This window comes from Ovis aries, chromosome 9, assembly GCF_016772045.2.
Source record: "Ovis aries strain OAR_USU_Benz2616 breed Rambouillet chromosome 9, ARS-UI_Ramb_v3.0, whole genome shotgun sequence".
NCBI classification, from domain to species: Eukaryota; Metazoa; Chordata; class Mammalia; order Artiodactyla; family Bovidae; genus Ovis; species Ovis aries.
In genome coordinates, this window is record NC_056062.1 from 517307 (window position 1) to 538712 (window position 21406).

A 21406-nucleotide genomic window follows, 5' to 3' on the forward strand; every position below is an offset into this window, starting at 1 on the left:
TGGCCCAAGGCCTCTGTGAAAATGAAATCCCTTTCTCTCTCTAGCCTTTTAGAGACCGGTCACTTTGTGGTGGGGGCTGATCATGGAATAGATTCGACTTCTAGACAACTAGGCCTGCGGAAGTTGATAATTTGGGTCTCCACTGAAGGTGTGTTGATCACTTGTTTGGATGGTTCACTAATGTTATTTTCCTGTTAACATAGAATCATGATTTAATAATACATTCTGCCTTCGTGTATATGGTATCTAGACTTTGAAACTCTTTTAAACTAGTTGTAGAATCGTACACCAAAACTCCAGTATTCTTGCCTGGAGATTTCCATGGACAGAGAAGCTTGGTGGGCCATGGTCCACGGGGTCACAGAGAGTCAGACACCACCGGGTGACTGACACTTTCCTTCTTACTTTTCACACCGAGACTCCTTCACCCTCCTGTCATCTCAGACAGGGCTACCAGCCAGTGACTAAGGAACTCCAGGCGTGAAGAGGAAGCACTGGTCAGTTTCATTTCTTGCTGTCAGTTCTTGATAGACACATAAATCAGCTCCACTATACACAGTCTACCAGATGTCCTCCCTTGAGGGGAAAGCAGATGCCTCACTTGGCTGACTTAGGGGTCAGGGAAGTTTTAGGGTCACATTGTTTCCACCACTGGGAATAGGGTTTTCCTTCTAATGCTTAATATTTCATTTTTTTTTTAAAAGGGAGACTCTTTCTCGTTTTTGGCCACACCATGTGGCTTGTGGGATTTCAGTTCCCCGACCAGGGATTGAGCCCAGGCCGTGGCAGTGAAATCTTATGTACTAGGCCACCAGGGAACTCCCTCAGTATTGTTGCACACTCAAAGTCTAGTAGGTTCTTCTGTTCATAGTGTTTGGCTTTCTTTCAAAGAGGTAAGAGTAGTAAAACCCAAGCAAGAACTTCTGGATCCAAGCCAGTCTACAAATGGGTAACTTTCCTTCCTAGAATTTTGTGAGCACTAATATGGTAACCATGGATACACTGGGGAATTTCATTTTCCTGGGAATTAAAACCCTACATAAACTTTAAAGTTTGAAACAAATAAATAAGTAAACAAACTGTCCATACATGTTGATTACTCTTGAATATTTTTGATCTTGGTAATGAATGGGAGATTCAGTTTAAATTATACCAAAATAAAAGGTTAAAAATTAGATGCTGCAAAGTAAGTGCATTTTCAGTGAACACACTGGTTTGATGCAGCCTCAGGGCAAAATGTGGCCACAAGCAATTATCTTCAAAACAGAAACAAACAAAAAGAATATTCCAGGGAGGATATTAGCTGATTAAAAAATCTGTGCTAAATGATTCATAAAATGTTCCCTAGCAGCATCCTGTCCTGTCACGTGTCAGACTTGGCTGGCAAGAATGTCTTCCTAGTGACTTGCAAACAAAGTCTCATCACCTCTGCTAAAACAGCCCAGATGCCATCGGCAAAGTTAAAGAGCTGGTCATGATTAAACAGCTTGCGGGTTTTAATAAAAACCCTCAATGGTAGACATGTGCCTCTTCTTCTCTATTTGTGGAGTATATTCTTGTCTGAACTTTTAAGTGAGATTTAAGGATGCGGAGTTGAGAATGCATTTTAGAGGCTGGTAAGAGAACCTTCTTGCCTAGAAAATCCCATGGATGGAGGAGTCTGGTGGGCTGCAGTCCATGGGGTCGCAAAGAGTCTGACATGACTGAGCGACTTCACTTTCACTTTTCACTTTCATGCATTGGAGAAGGAAATGGCAACCCACTCCAGTGTTCCTGCCTGGAGAATCCCAGGGACGGGGGAGCCTGGTGGGCTTCCGTCGATGGGGTCGCGCAGAGTTGGACACAACTGAAGCGACTTAGCAGCAGCAGCAGCAGCAGCAGCAGCAAGAGAACCTGTGTGCCTTTGAGAATAGAAGAACCCAGGGCGAGAAAACTGGGAAACCTCCTGGCTCAACCTGGGGTTAAGACCAGGTGTGATCTCCACACCCTACTCAGAAATTGACAAGTCATCTGGGGCTCTTCTCTTGGCTGATCAGATCTGAGCAATTTCAGAAGAGCTGATGAGTCTTTGCTAGTTATATTCTTGAGGCCTCATCTATGTTCCTACTGGGGAGAAAAATTCTAATAAAAAAAATTGTGCTTACAATCTGGCTCCAACATTTTGGCCTCTATTGAAATTTTCTCCAAATTTCCAGGTGACCTCTTTGTTGCTGATTTCCAAGGACCTTGTCCCTCTTTCTTTTCTTGACCTCTTAGAGTTTAACCACAGAGAACCCTGCCTCCTTCTCCTAAGGCTCTCCTCACCCCTCCTCTATTCCCCTTCCTGGTCCCTCCATCTGGTTGCCCCAGCTTTGTCTCGGTCAGCTTCTGTTCTCTTCCAAGGTTCTTTACAGTTTGTGAACCTGGATTCAGTGTGGACCATGCTCTCTCCAGGATGTTTCTGGAAGCCATCCATATTAGCACCAACGACGACCAAGTCTGTCCTAGTTCCTAGCTGTCTCCTGGGCTTCACATTCAGGGGTCCACCTGCATGCTAGGCCCACCCTAGCCCCCAAAGACACTTGCAACCATGCACGGCACGCCTCTTTCCCACTCCCAGCTGCCCCTGACTCAGCATCAGGGCGTCTCATCGACTCCTCCCACTCCATTCCCTCCTCTCCAACCACTAAATATCCGGTCTCCCGTTATTGTTTACATCGAAGAGCCTTGACGCCCAGTTGTCCTTTGCATCGGAAAAGCCTGGGCCTCCACCCTCTCTTCTTTTCACCGTGACTGTGACTGTGTGGCTCCGCCCCCGCAAGCCCCAGGGTTTGTAACAGAGTGTGTGCGGTTGCTCAGTTATGTCCGACTGTTTGTGACCTCATGGACTGCAGCCCGCCAGGCTCCTCTGTCCATGGGATTTTTTTTTTTTTTTCCCAGGCAAAATACTGGAGCAGGTTGTGATTTCCTACTCCAGGGGATCTTCCTGACCCCGGGATCAGAATGGGAGTCTCTTGCGTCTCCTGTTTGGGTTACGACTGTGCCACCTGGGAAGCCCTGTAACAACCAGCGCCTCCTCTTTGCAGCCTGTTTTCCCACTGCAGTTAGAGTCCCTCTCCCACGTGCTTAGGAGGGTCACCTCCACACGTGGACGCCCCTCGCCTTCCAGCGCGCTGGAGGCCTCCTTCTCCTGTGGTCTGGCCTCGCCTCGCCGCATCATGTCCTCCCAAGTTCTCGGTCACGGCAGTCGCCCGGACACACACTCTGGGACCACACATAAGCCCCTCCCAGTTCTCTGCAGGTCATCTTCCTTCTTACTATGTACCACGGCGAGGAGAAAGTGACTATTTCAGTGTGTTCGGAGGTTTGTGTGGGTGGAGGAGGCGGAAGAGAATTGTGTCCTGGACTCCTGGGAGGGGGGCTTTGGGGGGTTGCAGAGCACCCCGAGGAGCTCATGGCTCGCGTCCTTCTAGCTCCGAGTGGCAGCATTGCTCTGGGTGACTCCTTAGCACAGGGCATGGTGAGGGGGTAACTTTAAGGGGAAACAGAAGGCACCTAGGGAAGTGGGAGCAGGCGGACCCCAAGATGGCAAAAAGAAGGGCTTCTTTCACACAGCAGGCAGCCTTGACCCAGCAGGGGGAGCTCCCAGAGGAGGAGGTCTGGCCTGAGCAGAGGGTGGGCTGGTCCCCAGGGAGCCCAGAGCCCCGGTTAGGATGCTGGCCCAGTGCCCTGGGCCCTGCAGGTGGGAACCCCTGTGATCCTCACCACCACAAAGGTCGGCACTGTCCCCAGCCCAAGTCACCCACGAGGAGGGAAGCTCACAGGGAGGTGATGCGGGTTGCCCCAGGTGGCACAGTGCTTGTTTCCTGGAGCACCTTCCTGAGTACCCTAGGGCCAGGGGAGAGGGGCGAGGGTAGAATGAACCTGTGGGGCCTGGTAAAGTCAGGCTGCAGTTTCACCTACAGAAGGGGAGCTTGGGGTTAGCAGATGCAAACTGTTATATTTTGTTGTTCAGTCCCTCAACGGTGTCTGACTCTGTGACCCCATGGCCAGCATGCCAGGCTTCCTTGTCCTTCACTATCTCCTGGTGTTTGTTCAGACTCAAGTCCAGAGAGTCGGTGATGCCATCCAACCACCTTATCTTCAGTTGCCCCCTTCTGCCTTCTAACTTTCCCAGCATCATGGTCTCTTCCAATGAATTGGCTCTTGGAATCAAGTGGCTGAAGTATTGGAGCTTCAACTTCAGCATTAGTCCTTCTATTGAATACTTAGGGTTGATTTCCTTTAGGATGGACTGATTTGATCTCCCTCTCTTAAGAGTCTTCTCCAGCACCACAGTTTGAAAGCATCAATTCTTCAGCACTCAGCCTTCTTCATGGTCCAACTCTCACATCTGTGCATGACTACTGGTAAAACCACAGCTTTGACTAGATGGACCTTTGTTGGCAAAGTGATGTCTCTGCTTTTTAATATGCTGTCTAGGTTGGTCATAGCTTTTCTTCCAAACAGCAAGTGTCTTTTAATTTCATGGCTGCAGTCACTGTCTGCAGTGATTTTGGAGCCCAGGAAAATAAAGGCTGTCACTACTATATACAGGATGAATAAACAATAAGGTCCTACTGTAAAGCACAGGGAACTATATTCAACATCCTGTGATAAACCATAATGGAAAAGAATGTGGAAAAAAGTGTATCTATATAGGTGAGTCACTGTGCTATACACCAGAGATTAAAACAACATGTAAATCAACTATACTTCAATAAAAAATGCACATTATAAAAAAGAATCTTTGAGTTTTTACCCCAGACCTCATTTATCATCTAATTATCTGGAAGGCTGGTTCCATCCAGGAAATGAGAGGTCACGTCTGTGGGAGACAGAGTGAGCGTGGAGCTGTTTAGGTCGTGACCCATTCCCAGCTTCTGGGCCGTCTTTCCTCTGCTCACTGAGCAATCGCCTCCGCCTTGTTTCAGTTCTCCTCACAAGAACAGACTGCACTGTAATTCTGATTCATTTCTTGACGAGGGACAGAAAACATGGTTATGTATACAAGAACCACAGGTGCTGAGGATCTCATTAGGAGCGGCCTTGATCCTAGATGTGGTGATTCTATGAAAAAATACGGTGAGGAGCAGGCAAGGGTTTCCCCTCAAGTTTCTAACAGACCAAGCTGTTGCCCAGCCACCCGGGCCTGAATATGGGGCCCCTGTGCTGTCTTGCTGAGTACATCTGAGAATTTGTCCAGCCCGTGCCGCTACAACCATCTCTTCTGTATTTTTAAAAATGATTTTCCAAGAGCTTTGTATAAATGTAGAGTTTTACTATGACTTTTAACATTTGTTATTTCAAATACATGAAAGTTTAGTCACTCAGTTGTGTCCGACTCTTTGTGACTCTGTGGACTGTAGCCCACCAGGCTCTTCTTGTCCACAGAATTCTCCAGGCAAGAATATTGGAGTGGATTGCCATTATTCCCTTCTCTGGGGGATCTTCCCAACCCAGGGATCAAACCTCGGTTTCCAGCACTGCAGGCAGATTCTTCACCGTCTGGTGAGCGTATCTTGATTTGGGGGCGAAAACTGGCCTCAGACTCACACTTACACAGTGTTTGCACTAAGTCAGTGCAAGCCTGCAAGGTGAGCCAGGGAACGTGCTCAGATATTCCCAGATGTCTGATGTTGCAAGGAATATCTGGATAATTAATGGCTTAGTTTTAATTTGAAAATTTTGATATTGTGCTTGAGAAAATACTTTGTGAACAGTGATAGGAAACCTGGTGTCTCACCCCGTGTCATGGGCTGACTTGTGTCTGCCTCCCACTCCCCCCAGATTCCATGTCAAAGCCCAGGGCCTCAAATGTGGCTGTGTTTGGAGATGGGGTCTTTAAAGAGGTAGATAAGTTAACATGAGACGTTAGCAGAGACCTGAACCCACACTAACTGCTGTCTTTCTAAAGGGAGATTTGGATGCAGACACATACAGAGGAAAGACCGCACGAGGATACGATGAGGAGGTGGCTGGCTGAGGCCATGGAGAGAGGCCTCAGAAGAAACCAGCCCCGACGGGTCTTTGATCTTGGACTTCAAGCCTCTAGAACTGTGAGAGGATAAACCTCTGGTGGTTACGCCCCTGGGAGTGTGGTGTTCCGTCTTGGCAGCCCTAGCACCAGGGAACCCTTGACCAACACGCGTTTGAACTGCTTCGGTTCCTTTATACGTAGATTTTTTTTCGAATAAATATATTGAAAATCTTTTTTGAGATTTTTGACAATTTGAAAAAACTCAGATGAACCATATAGCTAAAGATACTGAAAAAATTAAGAAAAAGTTAGGTATGTCATGAATGCATAAAACATATGTAAATATTAATCTGTCTTTGGGGCTTCCCTGGTAGCTCAGCTGATAAAAAATCTGCCTGCAATGCAGGAGACCTGGGCTCAGTCCCTGGGTTGGGATGATCTCCTGGAGGAGGGCATGACAACCCATTCCAGGATTCCTGCCACGGACAGAGGAACCTAGTGGGCTACAGTCCATGGGGTCACAAAGAGTCAGACGTGACTGAGTGACTAAGCACAGCACAATCTGTCTTTACCTAGACATGAGTAAGATTTAATATAAAATTAATAGCATGTTAGCTTTCTTACTGTTTTATAACTTCACTTTCAAAGAATTTCAATACTGTACAGTAGGCCTCTATCTCATAATTGGAGAAACTGCATATCAGCTTACAAGCACAGGGAAGTTGTTTTTTTTTTTTTTTTTTTAATCTCATAGAGTTTCAATACTGTATTATGAACCTGATGTGCTGTGTGCCATAAAAATTTTAATAATGAGTCATCCATTAGTGTATAAGGTAAGCTACCATGAAGCAATCATATTGCTGCTTCTTCATCATCAATGCATGAATTGCTTTACCTGTAAATAAACATAAATAAATATGGATTGTTTTTTCATAATATCTTTTCATTTTGGATGTCCATATAACATTTCCAGTGTTTTGTATGAGACAATATTGTAGGTACAGGGAAATGATTCGTCTGTAAACCTATTTATAATACAGCTCAATACTGTAAATGTATTCTCTCTTCTTTGTGATTTTCTTAATAACATTTTCTTTACTCTAGCTTGATTTTTGGTAAAAATACTGTATCTGTTACAGGTATAAAATATGCATTAATTGGCTGCTTATGTTACAGATAGGGAAGCCTTCTGGTGAAGAGCAGGCTATTGGTAGTTAAGTTTGTGGGAAGTCATGTAAGTTACATGCAGATTTTCAACTACATAGGGAGTTGGCACCCCTAACTCTGCGGATCAAGGGTGAATTGTACAATGAAAAGAGAGTGTGTAGTATTTTCAAGAGTTTATCAATTTTCTTGTTATCTGTTTACTTCCCTGCTAATTTCACTTTTATATTTGGAAATTAATTTATATGAGTGGATGCAAAGAAACTTAACAGTGTTTGAATTAAATCATTAACAAGATACAGAATTTTTGTTAAGAATAAGTTCAGTCTTCTCTCCCAGAGATGAGTTTGAAAATGCATTTCCAACAACCTCATGCACTCCAACTAAAAATATTTTGAAAAAAATCTGTGGCAAGCCTGGAGGAACTAAACAAAGTATTTTTCTGTCTTTTAAGGCATAGCTTGGAAATGTCTAAGAATAGCTGCTGTTCACTACTATAAAAAATGATGTCATTCATTAAAAAAAGAAAGTCTCCAAGTGCATTTAGGTAATGGAATTGAAATAGGAGAAAAGAGGCCGGGTACAACCTTTAAAATAATGACATGGTCATTGTTTCTAAAGTGTTAGTCTCTTAGTCGTGTCCGACTCTTTGCAATCCCATGGACTGTAGCCCACCAGGCTCCTCTGTCCATGGGATTCCCTGGGCAAAAATACTGGAGTGGGTGGTCATTTCCTTCTCCAGGGGATCTTCCCGACCCAGGGATAGAACCTGGGTCTCCTGAATCGCAGGCAGATTCTTTACCATATGAGTCACCAGGGAAGCAAGCTATGGCCATAGGGCTTGACTAAAACTGGTAAGAACCAACTGGGTCCAAGATGGTGGAAGATTCGACTTTTAGAGGACCTAGAGCCTCACTATATGCTTACTGTAATATATTAGCTAAGTGACACACCCCCAGGCACCCCAAGAATTCTGAGGTCGACCATCAAAGAGCAAAAAGTGGGTGGTGGCCCAGTTCCTGGAAATCTCTGCCCCTTCCCTGAAATAGTTGGAATAAATAGCCCATCGGCTCCTGCTCATGAGCCTATGAAGTTACTCAGCACATAAAAGCTGACCATCCCATATTTCAGGGCCTCTCGCCTTTTGAGATGGCCTACTCTCTATTTGTGCACTATGTTTCTCTCTAAATAAATTAATTTCTTACCTTGCTTACCTAGACTTCCCTGGTGGCTCAGATGGTAAAGCATCTGTTTCCAGTGCAGGAGACCCGGGTTCAACTCCCAGGTTGGGAAGATCCCCTGGAGAAGGAAATGGCAATCCACTCCAGTACGCTTGCCTGGAAAATCCCATGGACAGAGGAGCCTGGTAGGCTATAGTACATGGGGTCAAAAAGAGCGATTTCACTTTCTTCAGTTCAGTCGCTCAGTCGTGTCCAACTCTTTGCGACCCCATGAATCGCAGCATGCCAGGCCTCCCTGTCCATCACCATCTCCCGGAGTTCACTCAGACTCATATCCATTGAGTCCGTGATGCCATCCAGGCATCTCATCCTGGGTCATTCCCTTCTCCTCCTGCCCCCAATCTCTCCCAGCATCAGTCTTTTCCAATGAGTCAACACTTCGCATGAGGTGGCCAAAGTACTGGAGTTTCAGCTTTAGCATCATTCCTTCCAAAAGAAATCCCAGGGCTGATCTCCTTCAGAATGGACTGGTTGGATCTCCTTGCAGTCCAAGGGACCCTCAAGAGTCTTCTCCATCACCACAGTTCAAAAGCATCAATTCTTCGGAGCTCAGCCTTCTTCACAGTCCAACTCTCACATCCATATACGACCACAGGAAAAACCATAGGCTTGACTAGACGGACCTTAGTCTGCAAAGTAATGTCTCTGCTTTTGAATATACTATTTAGGTTGGTCATAACTTTTCTTCCAAGGAGTAAGCGCCTTTTAATTTCATGGCTGCAGTCACCATCTGCAGTGATTTTGGAGCCCCCCCAAATAAAGTCTGACACTGTTTGTACTGTTTCCCCATCTATTTCCCATGAAGTGATGGGACCAGATGCCATGATCTTCATTTTCTGAATGTTGAGCTTTAAGCCAACTTTTTCCACTCTCCTCTCTCACTTTCATCAAGAGGCTTTTTAGCTCCTCTTCACTTTTGTCTCTCACTGAATTCTTGCTGTGATGAGACACCAAGAATCTCAGATTCACCAGGAACAGAATCCAGATGAATTTGGAGAGTGACCTTAATCATCTTATTTTCAAAAATAACTAGAAAATGTCAGAGGCTTAATAAATACTAATAACTGAACATAAGAATTCCTACTTTCACCCTTTGTGAATGTAATCATACTATTTTACATGCTGTCATCCTTGCAGTGGAATACGTATTTTTTTGTTATACATTTTTATTTTAATTTGTCTCTTAGGAAAACTATTATTATTAGAGCTACTGGAAAACAAAAGGGATGTTCAAGTTGTTATGTTGAATAATCAAACAACCAAAAGAAAACAAGGAAAATGCCAAAAACAGAGTCGCCATTTCTGAGATGAATAATAGATGGTTCACACTTGCAGTCAGTAACATACATCTAAAATCCTATTTCAGGTGAGCTGTGGGCGGTGGGCGTGTTCTAGCAAAAACATTCCAGTCAATTGATGTTCAGTTTGTTATATAATGAAGCTCAGGAAAAGGACACTTTTGCATATGATTTAGGGACTTTTACTTGCAGACTCCTTTTCAGAATTGCTGACTGCATTGGTTAGTCCTTTAATTCTTAGATATTAAAAGTTCTATCATAAGTCAAAGATTTCCAATTAAGTTATTAACTACTGAGTGTAGCTATTATGTTTCTATAGAAGCAAACAATTTTAAATGGAACTGAGAGGTTATTAAAAAAAAAAAAACAACCCACTAAGCAGAATCGGGAAATAGGGAAGAAAAACACCACATCAAGAGTTACGAAGTAGCAAGCAGAGAGCTTCCGAAATTCACAAAATGGAAAGATGTGTAAATTATAAAGTCCTATTAAAAATAAGAACCAGAATGAGTTCTGAAAAGCAAGGAAATTCTGCAAAGAACTTTTCAAAAATCAGTCAGGTTGTAAGAGCAAGGTAGAACAAAATAAATTGCAAGCTGCTGCTAAGGCGCTGAGTTGGCAGAATAAACCCATTTCATTTTTTTTTTTTTTCCCCTCACAGCTCAAGATTCTTTGTGTAAATTGTAAGGCAAAAGCAAAAAGCTTCAGAAGGTCTAGGGAAATGACACAAATTGGGTTAAGTATGACTTTTAGGAAACTTAATCTGCTCCCCGGAGATAAGATTTTACTGTATTTGTTGCAAATTAGACCAAGGGTCTCTGACGGCTGTCATGACGGATGGAAAGAATTTCAAGGTCACTTGTAGGCCAGCAAGTCCTGGAGAACTTCCCGCAGTGATGGGAATGCACTGTGTCTCTGCCCGGAGTGGGAACCGTGGCAGCGCGCGGGCCCTGAGTGCTTTACGTGTTGGCCGCACCACTGATGAGCTCCGTTTTGCATTTTACTCCACTGTTGTGTCATGTCATGGGCTCAGTCATGTCCGACTCCTTCTTCAGCCCTATAGACTGTAGCCCGCCAGGCTCCTCTGCCTTTGGAATTTTCCAGGCAAGAATACTGGAGTGGGCTGCCATTTCCTACTTCATGGGATACTCCCAACTCAGGGCTTGAACCCATGTCTCTTGTGTCTCCTGCATTGGCAGGCAGTTTCTTTTCCACTGGTGCCACCTGGGAAGCTCATTCCATTGTAATTAATTCGCATTTGAATTACTTCGTGTGACTGGTGGCTACAATGTTGGGCAGTGCAAGAAAGATCCTTTCCATCCATCTAATGGAGGCCGCAGATAGCATTTATTATATATCCTTGGGTTTTCTGGGATTAAATATTACCCAAGGCTTCTGGGATCCCCAGGGGGCAGTGTGAGCACATAACTGCCCAAACTAGGAGACTTTGAGAAACACAAGGAATGTCAGTAATGGTCACGAAGAAACAAGAGGCCCAGGACACGCAGGTGCCCTACCACTGGGGTGTTGCTTGCAGGTTCTGGAGGGAAGTGACCAGGCTTAGCTTCACTTCTGTGTGAGCTGTTGCTACAGGTAAAATTTTAGCACCTTCTGGACAAACATTTTCATCATATCATAGGTTTTTGTCCCTGCAAACATTTATTAATATCCAAATCTTTATAACTCACCTTTACTCTCCAAGACAACCTTGACCACAGAGTACAGCAATGACTAACAAGATGTTCACACCAGCAATGCAAAATCAATCACGCTGACGTCTGAGCTCAGACCAAGTACCTAGGTAGCTACACTGGGCTGGATAGTTTCAGCCCTCCCCAGGCTTCCTGGTAAGAGGCAGGAGAAGCCAAAGAGAGCAGAGGTATTCTATTTTGCAGACAGCCACTCGGCATCTGCCACAGATACACATTCTCCCAAAGGGACTGAACTTGGCAGGCAGAACAGCAGCAGCTCATTTAGTGTGGATCCTGGATTGTTTGTGGAAGTGGATTCTGGAGATACAAGTTGCTTTGGACACACTCTCAATTTTCCACCATCAGGAAAGAATATGTACCATGGTCAGACTTTACAAATAAATTTCGGCAGGACAGTTGCAACTCCCTACAAAGCACTCAGGCTCCCCATGTTCGGAACTCAACCTGCTTTGAAATAACAAAGAGAGACTATTCTTTGACACAAAGTACAGAACAGGGATTGAATCATCAATCATAAAAATAATTTTAAAAATTCAGCTGTATCTATACACCAAAGCAAGAAATTCACACGATAAGCCAGTTCTCATATGATCCATCTGGAACCCGGCCTGGTTTTTCAAATTCCACTCACCACTTATAACACATCTCATGCTGAACACAGTCAAGTTCTGTATTAAAAAAAAAAAATCTCACAATTTAATAGGCATGTGGATGAACAGGAAGAAAGAAAGGAATTATTCTGAGAGATCCCCTGGTGGCTCAGCTGGTAAAGAATCCACCTGCAATGCAGGAGACCTGGGTTTGATCCCTGGGTGGGGAAGATTCCCTAGAGAAGGGAAAGGCTACCCATTCCAGTATTCTGGCCTGGAGAATTCCATGGACTTTATAGTCCATGGGGTTGCAAATAGTGGACACAACTGAGCGACTTTCACCTGCAGGAAAGAGAACTTAGCAATACAGTGATTGAGACAACGAGTGGGAGGTCTCAGAATCATTTTGTGAAACATTGTCACCAACCTGATTGCCCGAATGACGGTTTTCAGCGGTGGGGTGAGGTCCTCCACGGACACGTCGCACTGGCATCCTTTGTCATCGTACACATCATCGGTGCCAAGTGCTGTGTCAGCTGTAGGAGAAAAGGACCAGTTAGATGACAGCACAGTGGTGATTTAAAACTCGTTCCCCAGTTGGTCTTTCATAGGGATGGGAGCCTCAGAGACTCGGCTTATAAATCCACACATGTGAGGCTACCAATTGCTTTCCCCAATATTATCCTTTCTCCTTTTCCTGCAAGCTCACCCATTTCACATGACTTGACATGACTACCCTTCTGAACTGTCTACCAGGGGACATGGGGCATTGGCATCCTTTCTTCCCAGCAGTGGTGATGGATTTGTGCTTATCCACATTGCTCTTTTGCTCAGTTCTTTTGAAGCTAATAGCCAGAGTTTAAAAAGCAACTGTTTGGAGTTAGGAAGCAAGGTTTTGGACATTTAATGAACTGGCAACTAGACGGAGGTTGAAGCCCACATCGTGACCCCAGGAGCTCCACACCCTGAACGAGGGTGCTGAGCATCTGGCTCCCTGCCAGTTACTCGACAGGGGCAGAGCTGGCTGATGACAGCAGGGCTGAAGCTGAGAACAAGGTCTCAGACGGGATAAGAAAGTCCATGCCTCAGAAACTGGGCAAGACAACTTTCGGTGTAATTGCAAAGTCTGGAAAAGGAAGCAGGGTTACAATAAACACCAGTTAGTCAGGGCTTATGAAATTAATAAAGAATAGTCCCTCGGACAGCAAGATCAAACCAGTCAATCCAAAAGGAAATCAACCCTGACTATTCATTGGAAGGACTGTTGCTCAAGCTGAAGCTCCAATACTTTGTCCACCTGACGCAAAGAGCCGACTCATCTGAAAAGACCCTGATGCTGGGAAAGATTGAAGGCAGGAGAAGGGGATGACAGAGGATGAGATGGTTGGATGGCATTACTGACTCAATGGACATAAGTTTGAGCAAACTCCAGGAGGTAGTGAAGGACAGGGAAGCATGGCATGCTGCAGCCCACGGGGTCTCAAAGAGTCAGACATGACTTGGTGACTGAACACCACCACCAAGGGACTGAAACTGCTTTCTGTCACCTGGTCTGCTCCGTGATCATCTGCTACATCACAGAAGAAGGGACTTTGAAATGGGCTGTCCTGGTCAGGCTGTAAGCCCTGAATGACTGTAAGAGGCCCATTTATTAGAGCAGTGCTCACATCTGGAACTCAGCTGGTGCATCACTCAATTCAGTGAGACACTGTGTGTTTACTTGGTTTACTGTATGCCAGGAATGGAGTAGGGGGAAAAGATGCAGATGAGTCTTCACAGCTTGTTTGTGGTCCCTCTGGCCTTCTGGCCCCCAAGCTTCTTCCTAAGGGGGTTCTCCAGAGCCACGACCTCACAATAATGATCATAATAACGACCGCTTGCTGAAGCGTATGCCAGGCACTTAGACAAAACTTCTGCATGTGTTAGGTTTTTTATTTACAGCAACTGGACAAGTTGGTGATGACAAGCCTGATCTTTAGATACTGAAATCAAGGCTCCGAGAAGGTAAGTGCCTCATTTGAGGCCTCAGCAGTGGTCAGTGGAGCTGTTGTTGTTCAGTCTTTAAGTCGTGTCTGACTCTTTGTTGACCCTGTGGACTGCAGCACACCAGGCTTCCCTGTCTATCACCAACTCCCACAGTTAGATCAAACTCATGTCCATCCAGTCAGTGATGCCATCCAACCATCTCATCCTCTGTCATCCCCTTCTCCTCCTGCCTTCAATTTTCCCCAGCGTCAGGGTCTTTGCCAATGAGTCAGTTCTTCCAATCTTGTGGCCAAAGTATTGGAGCTTCAGCTTGAGCAACAGTCCTTCCAATGAATATTCAGGGTTGATTTCCTTTAGGATGGACTGGTTTGACTTCCTTGCAGTCCAAGGGACTCTGAGAAGTCTTCTCCAGCACCAGAGTTTGAAAGCATCCATTCTTTGGTGCTCAGCCTTCTTTATGGTCCAATTCTTGTCCCCTGCATTGCATCAGCAGTGTCAGGACACACACAGGGGGCAGCAGAGGCAGCCTGAAGTTCAGGAGAGCTCGCGGGCACAGCCTGTCTCACTGGCTGGGGGACCCTCAGCATCTCTTCGTGGAAGAGGGCCACCCTTCTAATGAGAAGGTGCCCATCGACTCTCTGTCGATGGCTGGTTCTGACTCATTGACACCTCGAGGGCAGCTGGCCCAGTTTGCTTGGTTGACCTATTAACCCACATAACCACAGCCCTGTTCGCACACAAACTTCATGCCTGAGATTAAACAACATCCTTCCAGGAACTTTCCACATTTCTTCCTTCAGTTTGATCCCAACTTGCTCTTAATTGGGGGCAGTGGGTGGAATGTCTTGCTCCCAAATTTATGTCCACTCAGAACATTAGAATATGACCTTATTTGGAATAGAGATCTTTACAAATCTTCGGCATTGCAGGCAGATTTTTTACCAACTGAGCCACAAGGGAAGCACCCAGAGAGTCAAATAGCATAAAAGTCAGGGTCCTTTCATTATTATGAGGTTAATGGAAAACTTTTAAAGCAGGTAGGTGCTGTCACAATAAGCACAGATGTAAAGAGAGTGAGACTATAAGGTTCGCACTGAATGCAAGCGGAACTGGGAATATCTCTGACGATGATAAGACAGCCTTCTCCACCCCCATCCTGCCCCCGGTGAGATCTTCCGTGTCTCTCTATCTTGATTAGGAACAGGTTGGGCAGAGGGTGGGCGTCACTGTATCTAAGGCATCTCATTAAGGAATTTCATCACACCACTTACAACTTGATTATTCAAGACATAAATGAAGCTCTTGATTAAAAAAAATAGTTTTTCTTTTTGCAAGTTTGGTCAGAGCAAACTAATAGGAAATAATCTTTACTGGCATGTGTTGAAGCAAGGGCTGAGTTAGAAAAATTCCCCCTTTATTTCAAAGCCACAAAAATGGGGGGAATGCCATTATTCTGATTCATAAGTGCCTTGAGATGTCCATATTCTTTTGAGTGAGGTCTTTGTCATGATTCCTAGAGGATTAAAACTCTGCCTGACCTCTGAGGCCCTGGATGTGGGGCGCTGAGCTTCCAGCCACAACTGGTTAGGAGCCATTCGATGACACCGCTGTTCCTCTACCCTGACGTTTGGGGAATGCGGTCATGGGAACAGGAGCTCACATGAGCAGATCTGAAAACCCCCGTCCTTAAGGACCATGTGCCAGCAGAGTGAGGTGCCCCCCACGCCCTGCTACCGGTAACTGAGCCTCCCATATCTTGAAGGCCTGCCCCCTGCACGTCTCATCTGTGCTGGGAGGAGAAGAAGCTGGAAACATAATCTTCTGTCTCTCCCACCTGCTCCGTCTCCTATTAATTAGCAGGTTCAAGATCTACTTTCAAGTACTCTGTTCCCCCATATTTTGGAAACTGTATTCCTTAGTTTTTGGACAGAACCTTTGGGACCTTATAGACTAAAGAGAGAGAGGCATAAAGAGAGCATTCTGGAAGCTTCTGCTACATCCAAAGACCATTTTTTCCCGTCCCACCATAAATGTTGTCATCAAGAGGCAGGTGTTTGTGTAAGAAAAGAACTGACAGTTTCTAGTTCTTTCTCTTGGTCTTCTGCTCTTATGGATTAGATTTCTTTTACATTGCCTGATGAAATGATTACAATGGTTTTCAACCTTGGCTGCATCTTAGACTCACCTGGGGAGTGTTTAGAAAAAAATATCAATACCAGGACAGGCTGGAACCTAGGCCTCAGAGTGTATAAAAGCTCGCCAAGGAATCTGTGTGACTGGATGTGGAGAATGGTGCCCTCCGTGATCCCCAGCTGGAGCCTAGGCATGTGACTAGTCACCTTCGGACTCAGACTCACCCCCACGTGTCCCCTTGCACTACTGGTGTATTTCGCACAGTTGAGACAGTGTGGGTGCTTCCCAAGACAACAGGAAAGGGTCACATCATGAAAAACAGAAGAAGAAATCCCTTACAAACTGGGGACTTGGGAACAAGTTTCACCGTCTTTTTGTCCAGCCTGGAGGTCTCTGAGTTCCGAATTCTAGCCACTATTTTCCACCCTTCAGCCTTTGAGACTTGCTCTTCCGGGCATGACTCTGCTCTCTTTCAAGGCAGTCATTACAGTTTCACACACAAGGAGCTAGCTATATTGTGTCCAGAGATCAAAATAAGACCAAAGTGTCACAACCTAACAGAAAATATTTGTTTCATCATGTGCAGGAAATGATAAGGGCCTGATGTTTGGTCATTAGGAGAAATCATAAAGGGGACAGCAGACAGCCTTGGTCATGAATGCAGAAAATGTTACTACGTGAAATGGTCAATTATAAAGCAAAGGAAAGTGCTCATGAGGAAAAAGTTAGAAGCTATAAAAAAGCTTAATATTTATAATGTATAAGGAAACATATTTGAACGGATTACAAACCAACAGTAGCAAAAAATGGCAGAAAACTTTTCAACCTAATTAGAAATTAAAAAAAATTATTTGAAGGTATGGACTTATATCCATCGAATAGTAAACGAACGGCAAAGTGTTTAAAAAATTTAAGATCAGCAATCTTATAATTTATTACAGTTTATCATCAGAGAAATGATCTTCGGAAAATAATTTCAAAAAGAAAATAAAGATAGGGCTTCCCTGATGGCTCTGTGGTAAAGAACCCACCTGCCAATTCAGTTCAGGAGACACGGGTTTGATCCCTGATCGTCACAGGGATCCCACATGCGTCAGGGCAACTTGGCCCCGGAGCCAGAACTCCTGAGCCGGAGCTCTAGAGCCTGGGTGCCATGAGGACTGAGCTCACGTGCTACAGCTGTGGAAGCCTGTGCTTCACAACAAGAGAAGCTGCTGCAGTGAGACAGTCCCCCTCACCACAACCAGTGAAAAGCCTGCGCAGTGATGAAGAGCCGGGGCAGCCAGGAATAAGTAAAATTAAAAAAAAATAAGGACAACGTAATAATGACACAGGAGGAGATGGCTGGACAGCATCACCGACTCAGTGGACAGAAGTCTGAGTAAACTCTGGGAGTTAGTGATGGATGGGGAGGCCTGGCGTGCTGCAGTCCATGGGGTCGCAAAGAGTTGGACACGACCGAGCAACTAAATGGAACTGAGCTGAAAAATGTTTATTGCATTATTGCCTATTGTAGAGAGATAGTTATATAAATTTCAATGGCCCAAATAGGAATCCATAAATTATAGTATTTGACCATGATGATGTACTACACAACTATGATAAGAATAATTATGAATAGTATATGATACTATGAAAGTATCCGTAAATGTTTAGTAAAATTAAAATATGAGACCAAGTCCTCTTGCTGATGAGGACTATGTACACTGATACATACAAAGAAAACAAGCTATAAGTAAACATGTAAAAATGAAATTAGCTGTGTCAGGGCATGAGATTAGAGGTGATTTACAGCACTTTTAAAATTCTTTATGGAATTTAAAGATTTTTTTCCATCACAAAAATAATATATGGTTTTTGAAGAGTATTTGAAAAATAGGAAAACAATCAGAATGGAGAAAACAAAATCTTCCCAAGTTGCAGAACTTACAGGAAATCACTAGTGTAATATGTTTCTCATAGTAAAAATGTGAGGGCTACAAGTTCACAATACACTTCAGAAATTTAAGTGGACCATGTAATGATTCTATTTTACTGCTCTATAAGGAACAAGCATTAAAATAGCCACTATCAACTAATTTATTACAACCGGTTATGAATTATAATAGATTTTCCAAGGGTTCCTTCCTTGCTACTTGTCTTTTGATTACCTCTTCCCCACTCTCACTTCCTGACATCTTAAATATCATCCTAGAGTCTCCACTTTAGGCATGTGCTAGTTCTCAGGCATCGCCTTTAATTTCGCTAGAGTTTAGAATAATCACCTGACGCCCAGGGCACAATTTTATTTTGCTATGTTCTTGGTGGTGACCTTTCTTCTGTTCTCTGCTGCGTGCTGCTAGGCCCTCAAGATGCCAATAAGAACTCCAGAAAAAAACCAAAACAAAACCAAAACTCCAGATGATATATGTTTTGCTCTAGACTTTTGCCTTTTCAAATAGTTTTTGGTTTTCTCTCATTATGACAGTAATACATGCTTACTCCAGAAACTTCAAAAATTTGAATTTTAAATTAAATCATGCAGAATGAGAAACATTTGTTTATAGCTCTAACACTCAGGCAAATCCTATTAAATTTTGGCCTCTTCCCTTCTAGGATCTTTTTCTTTGCATCAACTGATGTTTAACATCAAAGTCAATTCCTCAGCACAGATTAGAAGTTGAATTGCTGGTTGCCATGAAAGGGGGAGCTTTGTTTTGATAGCTCGAAAGCCCTCGTTCAGCCTCATCTTATTACATGGAGTTTCGTCTCTTGCTGCAGCCATACCGGATGACACACAGTTCCTCAAGGTACTGTCTGAGCATTATTACCTGTGGCTGCTCTCCCAAGGGCCACCCTCTGCATGGCCCACTCTCCTTTCTTTTTTTTTTTTCTTGGCTAGCAATCTGTGGATGCTCAATTTGCAGTGGACAGATGATTCTATACAGGGAGCACCAGAAAAGCAAGAAGCATCCCAAAATGAGAAGAAAGAGAAGAATGTCAGGATACTTATAATAAATCACTTACATTTCAGCATGCATAGAATTTTTGTGCCATGCTGAAAACTAGAATTCGATTTTGCAGTTTGCTTAGCCACTTCAGTCATCTCAGACTCTTTGTGACCCTGTGGACCGTAGCCCACCAGGCTCCTCTGTCCATGGGATTCTCCAGGGAAGTATACTGGAGTGGGTTGTCATGCCCTCCTCCAGGGGATCATTCAGACCCAGGGATTGAAATGGAGTTTCCTATGTCTCCTACACTGGCAGGCAGGTTCTCTACAACTAGCGCCACCTGAAAAGCCCGTTTGCAGTTGAGCAATTCCTATTTAATTTGAGTTATCTGAAGCAAAGAGAGTCAGGGCAGAAGGGCAGAGTTTGAAACCTCAGATCCAGCTTTCCAACTACGAGCCTTTCAAGAGTCTTCTACATCTGGGAAATGTAGCCTGACCCCCAAGACTGACTCTGCCCTGTCTCCTGTTCTGGGTACAAACTCATATTTCTTATTTTATTGCTGTTAACAAGCCCCTTTCCTTCGCAGACAGTGAGCTGTGAGGGCAGGGACCACATTCTTCACCCCATGCATCCATCGTCCCTATATCTTCTCATCCAGGTCCCTGCTGCCCCCAGAACACTCAGGGACATGTTTGCTTTGTGAGGGAAGCATTTCCTTCTGACTTCAATAAAGTCTGGATGTAGGAATTTAGGACTGGACTTAGGCCTGTCATTCTCTGGGTCCTTGTGTGTGGGATGGTGCACAAAGATGAGCCGTACTTTAAGATAACACACTGATGGCATATACTGTGCACATTTTAGAGACTCAGGAGCTGCAGCTCCCTGTGAGAAATGACGTAGGTGGGACCTTTAAAATTGGGCTGGAGCAGCCATCCTAGGAGAACTGCCTCACATCCTGATTTCTGACCTGGTGAACTGGGCTGAACTGACAGCATCCCAAGAAGTCAGCAAGGATGAGAAAACCACCCATTGAGGGGATTTATGAAAATGAATGTTTATCTTGTGGCCATTTTGCCTGACTATTCAGTGGAGTGTGAATCTAGTTTTGCTTGTAAGCACCAAGTGACTCTTCTTAAAAACAACCTGCCTCATCATCTTCTTCTATTTTTTCCTTTTCATTAAAAATCCCGATTTCATCAGGTCTTCTATAATCAGGGTACTATCTGTGTTTCCACCCAAATTTTGTTGTTGTTTAGTTGTTAAGCCATGTCTGACTCTTTGCTATCCCATGGACTGCAGGATGGCAGTCTTCTCCATCCTTCACTATTTCCCAAAGTTTACTCAAATTCATGTCCATTGAATTGGCGATGCCATCTAACCATCTCATCCTCTGCTGCCCCCTTCTCCTTTTGCCTCAGTCTTTCCGAGCATCAGTCTTTTCTAGGGAGTCCATTTTTCACATCAAGTGGCCAAAGTATTGGAGCTTTAGCTTTAGCATCAGTTCTTCCAATGAATATTCAGGGTTGATTTCCTTTAGGATTGACTGGTTCAATCTCCTTGCAGTCCAAGGGACTCTCAAGAGTCTTCTCCAGAACCGCAATTCAAAAGCATTAATTGTTTGGTGCTGAGCCTTCTTTATGGTCCAACTCTCACATCCATATATGACTACTGGAAAAACCATAGATTTGACTGTACAGATCTTTGTTGTCAAACTGATGTCTCTGCTGTTTTAATATGCTGTCTAGGTTTGTTATAATTTTCTTTCTTTTTTAAAAAATTTATGGCTGCAGTCACCATCTGCAGTGATTTTGGAGCCCACGAAAATAAAATCTGTCACTGCTTCCACTTTTCCCCTTCTATTTGCCATGAAGTGATGGGACCAGATACAATGATCATAGTTTTTTGAAAGTTGAATTTTATGCTGGCTTTTCCACTCTGCTCTTTCACCCTTATCAAGAGGCTCTTTAGTTTCTCTTCACTTTCTGCCATTAGAATGGGATCATCTGCATATCTGAGGTTGTTGATATTTCTCCTGGCAATCCTGATTCCAGCTTGTGATTCATTTAGCCCGACATTCGGCATAATGTACTCTGCATATAAGTTAAATAAGCAGGGTAAATAAGCCTTGATGTACTCCTTTCCCAGTTTGGAACCAGTCAGTTTCACGCCTGGTTCTAACTGTTGCCTCTTGACCTGCACACAGGTTTCTCAGGAGACAAGTAAGATGATATGATATTCTCAACCTTTTAAGAATTTTCCTCAGTTTGTTGTGATCCACACAGTCAAAGTCTTTTGAGGAGTCAATGAAGCAGAAATAGATGTTTTTCTGGAATTCTCTTGCTTTCTCTATGATC

General features: G+C 44.2%; 1 protein-coding gene across 2 annotated transcripts in view; it reads right to left on the reverse strand.

Moving 5' to 3' along the window:
- KCNQ5 (potassium voltage-gated channel subfamily Q member 5) overlaps positions 1-21406 on the reverse strand; it is a 630518-nt gene that overhangs the window by 16964 nt on the left and 592148 nt on the right. For both annotated transcript variants that reach the window (XM_027972759.3, XM_027972758.3), the window contains one exon: positions 12431-12539. In XM_027972759.3, the coding sequence (XP_027828560.1) occupies positions 12431-12539 (109 nt within the window). The remainder of the gene's footprint in view (positions 1-12430; positions 12540-21406) is intronic.